This window comes from Gekko japonicus, unplaced genomic scaffold (genome assembly GCF_001447785.1).
Source record: "Gekko japonicus isolate JY-2015 unplaced genomic scaffold, Gekko_japonicus_V1.1 scaffold321, whole genome shotgun sequence".
NCBI lineage: Eukaryota > Metazoa > Chordata > Lepidosauria > Squamata > Gekkonidae > Gekko > Gekko japonicus.
The window spans coordinates 1081271-1091098 of record NW_015169181.1 but is presented as its reverse complement, the minus strand read 5'-3'; the positions used below and the strand labels follow the sequence as shown (position 1 = coordinate 1091098).

Genomic DNA, 9828 nt, shown 5'->3' with positions numbered 1-9828 from the left:
GCATACCGGCGGAGTGTGCAACCAACGCAGCCTGTGCTAGACACACTACAGTTGAAGAGGTCTGCAAGGCAGTCGATAGGTCAACAATATCAGCCTTTGTTGGATACTACAAGCTGAACTCTTACAACGCACCCACCAAGATGTCCTCCTTTCCTCAGAGGAGAAGGATCCTTCACGGTAAGTATCCAATGGTCCGTCCTCTGTACTCTGTGCCCCGTGTCACTCTTACTGTGAATATGAGTACAACGGCTCCCTTCACCGTTATTCTGCTCTGTACTATTACCCTGAACGTGAATATCATCCTTGCAGGGCTCGTCACTTTGATCTGGGTCCTTCAGGCCATTGGCCGTGGTCTCTCAAGGCAAGCCTGGTCACTGCACAGAAGGGCAAGTCCCAACTTTGGAACTGTGCCGTCAGGACCATAACTTTGAGATGGCATCGGCACCATCCCCCTCTGGTGTGCCAGCGGATCCCTCTGCTCCTTCTCCAAGAGAGGATTCCCATTTAAGTCTCCCGCAGCCGTGGCTTCCCAGTGCAGAGGCAGAGAGGCACTCTCCCAACCCTCTTAATGGGCACAGTTGTCACAAACCCGACTAAAATGTACGAAAGCGTCTCTCACTGTCAGGAGCTTTAGCAATGTCTGTGGCAAGCCTGTGCTCGCGCAGTTCCCATCTGTGCCTGGGCAGAAGAACGCTCAATGAGAATCAGTGACAGGTAAGCACAGCCATAGTTTACATATGGTCTAGCTGATTTCACCCGAATGACGGTGAAAATTTGTGCATGTGTGTGATGAAGCAGAGAACAGCAAGACTAGGAATTGCAGGTTTGGTTTGCACAAGGCAGAAGGGGAAACAAGATGGAAGATTTCTGGGTTGATACAGCAGGGATATGAGGAATTTGAATCCCCCCCCCCGTTTTTTTGTTGTTGTTTTTTACTATCAAGTTGCAGCCAACTTCTGGGGTTTTCAAGGCAGGAGATGTTCAAAGATGGTTTGCCCTTGCCTGCCTCTGCATAGCAACCCTGGACTTCCTTGGTGGTCCCCCATCCAAGGGCCAGCCAGGGCAAATCCTGCTCAGCTTCCAAGATCTGGTGAGATCAGGCCGGTCGACGCCATCCAGGTCAGGGCAGAAGACATACCGAGGTGGTTTGCCATTGCCTGCCTCTATGTAGCAAGCCACCCTGGACTTCCTTGGTGGTCCCCCATCCAAGGGCCAGCCAGGGCAAATCCTGCTCAGCTTCCAAGGTCTGACAAGAGTGAGCTATCCAGGTCAGGGCAAACGCTTTCCTGCAACCTTGCTTTCATGTGTGAAATGCAGCAGGCTACGATGGAGTTCCCAATGCTGGAAAAGTCTAGGCTGCCCCCCCTGCCCCCCCGAATCCCAGTGCCAGGCCCCCGTCAACCAGGTGGTCTCTTGCAGGGGAGCAAACTGCTTTTCCTGCCTCTGCCCAGGCAGCTCTCGCAAATCCACCCAGCAGAATACGGTAACAACCAAAAAAGGGGAGATAAATACCCCCCCCATTCTAAAATAGGCTGCAGCTTCCATTTGCTCCTGGGGCTCTGTTTACCCCACTCACCCCAGCCCCCTTTCTGACAAGATTAATGTTTTGACAGTCAACGCAAAATTGGGGGGGGGAGCCCTTCTGCTCTATTTGTGGGCGGGGTGGCGGCTGCCACGCTCCCTCTTGACACTCTTCCGCGGCTGTGGTCTTCGCACGCCACAATAGCCTCTGCCTGAAAGGCACGGCCGAACAATGCCAGTGGGAGATGCCACTCGGCAGTGAGCGAGCTTAAACCAATCCTCTTTCCCAGTTTGGAACGGTTGCTCTGCTCATGTCTTGGGGTGTGTGTGTGTGTGTGTGTGTGTCCCTCTCTCTCTCTCTCTCCTGATTATCTCTACAGCCCCAGACAAATAAAGCTGGGGGGTGGGGGCCTGTGAGCAATCATGAAAGGGGAGTGGCGGTCAAGGACTTGGAACTCTGCTTCTCAAAATCATTTGCTGTGAGCAGCTGGGGCCTTGAAACAGGCCCGTTTTCTTATCACTCTGTCCCCTAAAGGTTCAACTAATCCATTCCATGCCCCCAAGCCCACGCTCAGTCCCCGTGTGTCTGAGGTGTTCCCCTTGCCTTGTCTGAGCGGCCCCCTTTTGCTGCTTTTAGCAACTGGTTGTAGATCACTGGATCCATCATATTCGGTGTTGTCTGCTCCTGTGATTCTGTGACCTGATTGGGGGGGGGGGTGGACCACCAGAGAGGAGCCATGTCCCATCACTCAAGGGAAATGCAGCCTGCTTAACTGTGGACGTAGCTACTGCCCTCTCGGTCCTCAGATGGGGTCTTGAAAGGTGCCCAGTGCAGCCATCGGGAGGAAGCCATGTAGGACTTGAATCTCCCTGGTGCCTGGAAGAGAGAGGGCCGTGTGTACCATCTCGACTTCCGGAGGGAAGAAAGGTCCTCTCCTCGAGATGTAAAACTGCTTACATGAAACAGATGTTTTGTGTCTGTAAAATTCCAAAGTGAAATAACACCAACTCACTGCAAAGCCAGTGTGCTGCACTACATCTAGTAGGAGTGTAGCCCTGGAGGAGGAGATGAGGGTTAGTTTTCCATATGCCAGGGACCTTTTTTATTGGATAGGCAACATACAGGCATGTAAGTCCCCATCTGCAGTAGGGAGCCAGTTTGGCGAAGTGGTTAAAGAGCAGTAGACTCTAATCTGGAGGGACCGGGTTCGATTCTCCACTCCTCCACGTGAAGCCAGCTGGGTGACCTTGAGCCAGTCACAGTTCTCTTAGAGCTCTCTCAGCCCTACCTAAGCCTAGCTCGCCACCTAGTGGTACATAACACTAAAAGAGCTAGAGCTTCTGGCTGCCAGACAATTCTAGGGTCTCCTGGCTGTATCACACACACTGCCATACAGGGGTCGTTTCGTAGAAAAAGAGCTAGGGGAACATTAGCATAACTCATTAGCATATGCCACACCCCCTGACATCACCGGAAGTGTGTCATAAGGCTACACCCCCTGACAGCACTGGAAGTGTGTCATAAGGCCACACACCCCGCCCCCAATGGTCCCGGCCGCCGCCACCGGCCTTGCAGCTCCACTGCCGAGCCCCATGAGGGGTCGGGCGGTGGACCTGCAAGGCCAGCGGGAGTGCGAGGAAGCCCCGCGAAGGCCCTCCCTGGCCCCAGGCAGGCAGGGGTGGGGAAAGGCAGGGAGGAAGCAACTTACCCTCCCTCTTCTCCTGCCTCCTCCTGGCTGAATGAGGGCCGGAAGCGGGGCGGCTGGAAGCAGGGGGGCGGGGCTTCGTCATGTGCCCTGCCCCCGTACCTCACCCGGGGGAACTGCGATCCCCCCCGAAATGACCTCTGCTGCCATACGATAATTATTGTTATTATTGCAATCCAAAGTGGTACTGTTAAGACATTCACCTCGCTTGGAACGAAGCCAAACCGGATCGGAGCATCGTACCTAACGGGAGATCCGATAAGTACTGGGAGTCATAGATCTGGTACACAGTGAGATTCAGGAAACCTATTAAGGCAGTTTAACGTGTGCACACTGATGGCGTCACAATGGCAATGCGTTCCCCACGTAGGTTGGCAGAGGTGACGAATGCCACTATAACATACTGTATTTTATGCTTTGCTCTCTGGCTGTGAGAAAGCCGGTGTGGTGGATAGAGAGATCTGAACCCCTGCCTCTACCATGGAAGCTCGCTGGGTGACCGTGGGCCTGTCCCAAACTCTCAGCCTGGCCTACCTCTCGGGGTTGTCAGAGTACGGGGGTGATGACGACGACAATGCTCTAGGCCACTCCGAGTCCCGACTGGGAAGAATCAAATGGAAGATGCACAAGAACGGCTGCAGCCCAGTCCGTTGCAAGCTCAGTTGCAGAACTGTGGCCCAGATGAGGGGACTGTGTTCCGGAGCTTGCTACAACACACGGTGTGAATTCACTCACGTGCAGAAAGAGGAGAGGGGTAAGAGAAGCAGGTGTGAAAGAGAATGAGAGGAGCTCACGAGTGTTGGGGGAGGGGGCAGGGGAGAAGAACCAGGCCGAGCCGCCGAATCCATGGCGGAAACTTGGACAGAAAGCATACAGTTCAGAGAGCAGGTCTTTATTTTTGTTCCACACCCTATTTTTAAAAGCAGTGAAAGGATGAACGGAAAACTGGCAGCAGCTGGGAAGGAGTGATATCTTTACCCCCCCCTTTTTAAAATGCCACCCTGTCTTCATTTTACATTTTAAAATGCCACCCTGTCTTCATTTTAAGGCACTCTGAGGGCAAGAGCTGCCTGCCAATGCTGCCAGCAGTGTTGGTGCTGCTTCACCTTTACCAGCAGCGTAAGAGTTGCGCATTTTTCTTTCTGAAATCACATCCAGCTTGAAGTGAGGTTCTCTCTCCCCTGCTCCCCCCATAAAATGCAACCACAGACATTCTGTGGATGCCTGGAGACAATCATGTTTAGGCCTATTTTTTAAAAAATCACAGTACGAGTGGAAACATTCTGCACATGCTCAGAGATGTGCACCGCCACTCCTCTTGGTGCAAGGATTTCTACAGCCAGCCAGTCAGTCCTGTAGAGATTGCAGTGCTGTGGGTTTCCTAACAACCTCCTCGCTCTTCAGGTATTCCTCCCCCCCCCCTCCCGTCACAGTTTCTCCCTTCCTCTCTCCTTTGCCACTCTCGGTCTGAAACCATTCCTTTTACAAGGAGTATGGAAACGGACCAAAAATTCATGAATCAGAGATTCCATTTTCCTCTGGGTAAATGTTACTGTGTTCCCCCCCCTCCCCTGTTTGATGCTTCCTTCAGACCGTGTGTGGTGAAGAATGCAGAGGCCAGAGGAGAGGAGTTAATGGGGGGGGGGGGCTGAGCAGGCAGGGAGCCGTGGGTAGTCTCCCTTACCCACAATGCTGCTTTTGTGGAGGGGCTTTGCCCCAGCTGGCTGTTGGAGCCCTGTGCTTTCATCGAGGCTGCCAAACACAACACGGGGTCCTTTAAAAACCCACTGCGAACTCGCCATTTCCTTCCAGTTCAAATTGTTCCATGCGTCGCAAACACGCACACACGGAGACCCCCAAACTGCCGTCAGCTTCTTTTCCGCGACAGCATTTGGTCAGCAGCCAGCCGAGCGGCTGAAATGGCAGGAACCTTTACTGTCTTCGGAGCTGGACTGGCTGATTCTGAAACCTTTTAATCTTTTTAAAATGTTGGGTGGGGTGAGGGCTTGCGTCCAAGCAGAAGATGCATCTTGTAGCCTCCTGTGACGACCCCTTATCTGGGGAGGACTGGTTTCCCTTTAAAAGTGTTCTTTTTATTTTGTTCTACTGGGTATATCTGTCTGCCACCAGGAAATTTTAAAGGATTTCCAAACCTTTATGCTTTTACTCTTGTTATTACTGGGTAGGTAGGTCGAGTTTAAGGCTCATGAGGGACTATGTGGTCCTGAGGAAGTATTTCTTGCAGAGCTGGTATACTTAAATAAAAGTAGATTTATTGAAATAATTAATAAATAAAAGGGTATAACAATGTGACCAGTAATGTGAATATTTTGAACAATTGCTGGGTGTCTCACACAAGATCTGATCCCTTCCTGACAGGGATTTTTCAGGTAACTTTGTAACACTTTAACTCAAGGTCATATACGTTTGTTTCACTCCAGATAGACCACTCTAGTCTATCACAGCCGCACACACATATAAACAAGGAATCGCCACATCTCCGTCTGCGGAACTGGGGTGGGATCCAACCAGATGGGCTAATGGGAGGCAGGTGCGGGGCTGTTGTCGTCTTTGATTGCCAGGAGGCAGAAGCCCGGGAGAGACACGGAGGCACTGCAAGATAAGTGGCAGGGAGGCACGTGAGTTTCCTGCAAAGATCGTTCTTCTTATGAAAGCTCAGGGGGCGGTGGGTGTCCAGGTGAAACGTTTCTCCCCTCTCCCACACTGGACTATGACAAATCTGCCCAAAGCGGGGAAGAGGAACAGGACCACCGGTAAAAATTATGCAAATGTAAACCAAAGTTGCCTTAATCTGCATAAACTGCCGCTGTGGAGGGAGGTGACTGAAGTCTGGCCTCTCCTCCAACTTCAGGACCTCAGGAAAGCCTTGCTAGGTCAGTGCCTCCTATTTCCGACAGGGAGAGAGCAGTCTGCCGTCGCTGGACAACCTGCGAGCAGAGGCCACAAAGGCCCCTGCCTGCTGTTAACAGGTATCCTGCCTCTCTGCATAGAGGAGCCAGGCAGCCTCCCCGTGGCTGTCGATCTCTGACTCCTCCTCCCTCCCCGTGGGGTGTAGTTCCCAGAACAGGAGAATCCAGAGGTGGCTGCCCACAGGACAGATGTGCCCCGAGAAAGACAGAGGAAAAGAGGAGGGATGTCAAAATCTACACCCGTGTTAAGGTTTTGGTCTGGCGCTGGAAAGAATGACTCCTGCCCGCCCCTCTTGGAAGAAGCTGGGAGAGCAGCCCTCGCCTAGAGCTCCGTGTTGCCACTGGAGGCGCGCTGTGGATTGTGAGAGAGGAGAGATGGGAAGGACGCCCCTGCCCTGTTGCTCCCCGTGCTCGGCTGGTACAAGGAGGAGGGCAAAGCCAGTGTCTGCCCCGGAACTAAAACCCCACGGAGGTGGCTGCCCTCCCCCCGGCTGCACTGCTCTCGCTAAGGCCCCCGGCTCAGGCACAGATGCGAGCGCCGCACTCTGCGACCTGCACAACGCGAAGGAGGATGTTGGCCACTTTCCAACGCTTTCGCTCAAAACAGGAAAATGCAGGAATGAATCAAAATCCAGTCTGCCGCCTCGGGCTTATCGGCAGCAAAGGAACTACCCGGAAGTGACCCCGAACCCCCCAAATAATCAGCAGTTGGAGCTCAGGACCAAAGCCGGAGGCAAAGTGATTTTGGGGGAAAGGGCCTGTAAGGGCTTATCCTCACTTTCAACCTCATTCCTCCGTGACTGACTGAGGGGACTAATCTTGTGTCCCACGCGTGGGGGGGGGGCACAGCAGGAGCTACAGCCCATCCAAAGAATCCACTGTGCACAACCCAAGGCATGGCAAGAGCGTGCGCGCACACATGCCCCGACCGCTTGGGGCACCACAGGTCAGCCAAACGGGTGTCGCCGCTCAAGGGTGCCGCGTTTTAAGCTCCGGAACATAACAGGAGCCCAGAGCCAAGGTGACGCTGGCCGGCTGAAGATACAGGAGAGGAGGCCAAGGGAGGCCCAAAGGGTCCCGGAGGCCAAGCTCGGCTAGAGTCCGATGCCATTCGGCTCAGCCAGTGCTTGGCAAGTGCTCACGCTCCAGAAGCCAGGGCCTCGGGGAGGGGCAGAGCCGCCTGAGAGACCGTTCAAAGCCTCCCATCGAATGAAACGGAGAGCGATTCCAGCCACTCCCTCTCGCCCCTGTGCCAGGGACTGTGACTCAGTGGGAGACCACCTGCTTGACATGAAAGCCTCCCTGGTTCAAGCTCTGTCCGTCTGCAGTTGACAGGATGCACGTGGCACGGGAGGCTGCCTTATGCGGAATCAGACCTCTGGTCCATCAAATCAGTCTTGGCTACTCTGCCTGGTAGCGGCTCTTTGGGGTCTCAGGCGGAGGTCTTTCACATCACTCATTCTTTCTACTGGAGATGCCGGGGATTGAACCTGGGACCTTCTGCATGCCAAGCTGATACTCTACCACTGAGCCACAGTCTCTCCCCTCAGGGTGCAGGTAGGCCTAGAGAGCGTCTGCTGGTCACAACAGACAATACCAAGTTTGATGGACCAGCGGCTGCCATAGGGCAGTTTCCTATTTGGCTCTCTAGTGAAAGGGCGCCTCTGTTCAGTGGTGGAGCACCCGCCTTGCGTGCAGGTTCGATCTGTGCTACCTCCCCTTAAAGGACTCCTCTGTTCTAGCCACTGTCGGAATGACTGGCCTTAGAGGGACCGACGGCTTCATCTTCTCTGTACACCTGCCAATTTCTGGGCTTTCAGTTTCATTTTGGGGGGAAGCCCAACTGAGAAGCTGGAATCGCTCGCACTTTTATGCAGTTGTATAAGCAAGGAGCCAAGCCAGTACAAAGCTGACAGAAGTGTATTAGCTCGGCTTGAACGTCACCCGGTTTGTGCTTTTCTATCAATACTAAAAAAGCTTTTGGTCAGTTTCTCAAGGTCGAAGTTGCCCCGCCCCTTTTTTTGGAATGCCCCCATGGTGTGTGTGAGTGGAAACAAGAGTCAGAGTTGACGCCCACCCGGTTTGCCTCCTGTTTGTTTGGAACGGCAGGCAGCGGGGTGGGGGTGGGAGACATGCCAAAAGGGTTCTTTACCGGTCAGTTCCTGGAAACAGGATGGCACAGAGCGTGTGGTTCGGCAGGCCTCTGTAGAGCTTTCTGATCCAGCGGTCGCACGCCTTCATCGCACTCTTTAAGTCTTGCTCCTGCACCGGAAAAATGCCAAGGCTCGTGTTAAAACAGCTCTCATTCAGAAGGTTCGCCGGGTGAGAGGAACAGGTGAGAGAGGGAGGGGCATGGTAGCCCCCCCCCCCCCGCAATTACTGTAAAATTCCACAACCCTTTCTATGATAAATGTACTTTGGGAAAGTGCACTCTGCCCCAAGGACACAGAGAAACAAAATTAAAGTAAAACACACACACCCCCAAAAAATATGGAGCTCTTCTTTCAAGAAGACTGGCGGGGGGGGGGGGGGGGTCAGGTGTGGAGCCACTTGGTTTGCCTACCGGAGTTCCCTGGTCCAATCCTTGGCGGCATCTCCAGCTCCAAAGGCTGCGAGGGATCCTGAGACCCCAGAGAGGCAGAGGAAGCAAGACTGAGCTTGATGGACCGATGATGATTCCACGTAAGGCAGCTTCATACGTCTGAGCAGCTTATCTAGTTCAATAGAGCTTATTCTGACTGGCTCTGTAGGGTCTTTGTGGGGCAACCTGGGAAACCCCTGCCTGCAAAGCGTATCCAAGGAACCGCAGCTCTGGCTTGAACTGAGGTCTTGCTTATGGTCCACCAAACTCAGGGCTGTTTACGCTGGCTGATGGTTCTCCGGGATCTCTGGCACTGCCTGAGCTTTCATTCACCTGCTACTTAAGACTGTTGCGATGGAGATGGCAGAGACCGAACCCGGGGCCTTCTGCACGCCAGCCCTTCTTCCCCAGGGGATGCCGGCCGATTGTGTCTCGGGAGAGTGGAAGCTAAGCGACCGACTCACCAAAGCAAACAGCTGTTCCTTCGGTTGGCGGCCAGCCTCGTGCGGCAGCTGTGGAGTGGCAGGACATCCGCCGTTTTGATTCTCTCGGCAGACCCACCGGTGGAGATGTGGGGGCGTCACAGCAACCCTGCTGTGCAATTTTCCACCTCTGGCGGTCTGCCCCTGGATGGTTTGTAGGGCCACGGAGGCACTTTCCACTGTCGGAAATTCTGAAACAGGAATGCAAAACAGCCATCAAATGCTTCCCTTTAAGATTCTTTCATGTCTTCTACCTGGGCAGCTTTTAAATTGTAGACTTTCTGAAATGTAGGATACTTTTTGTAAAACAGACAAGGGCTGGGAGTAGAATTCCAGTTCTACGTGAAAGGAGGCCCTACAGAGGAGGAGGGCCGCTCCTGTCCATTCACCTGGATCCCAGCTAGGATGGCTAGCCACAAGCACAAACCCAGACTCCTTTGGCCATAGTACAATGTCTTCAGAATAGGTCTGTTTCCTGCTAAATAATGCTAGGTAGCCTGGGCCCACCCGGAATGCCACCCGTTTTGGAGAATTTACCCGTGTTCAGCAGCTGTTGCTATTACCATAGTTTGTAAATGCAAAAGTTAATAAATAACATTTGTCTCTTT

At 53.4% G+C, this 9828-nt stretch overlaps 1 protein-coding gene across 1 annotated transcript in view; it reads right to left on the bottom strand.

The window, feature by feature from the left end:
- Positions 1-5646: 5646 nt before the first annotated feature.
- LOC107114581 (putative RNA exonuclease NEF-sp) overlaps positions 5647-9828 on the bottom strand; it is a 31842-nt gene continuing 27660 nt past the window's right edge. The window contains exons 17-19 of the mRNA XM_015416118.1: positions 9203-9411; positions 8310-8419; positions 5647-5840 (exon numbers count right to left, since the gene is read on the bottom strand). Coding sequence (XP_015271604.1) covers positions 5765-5840; positions 8310-8419; positions 9203-9411 — 395 coding nt within the window. The 3' untranslated portion in view covers positions 5647-5764. The remainder of the gene's footprint in view (positions 5841-8309; positions 8420-9202; positions 9412-9828) is intronic.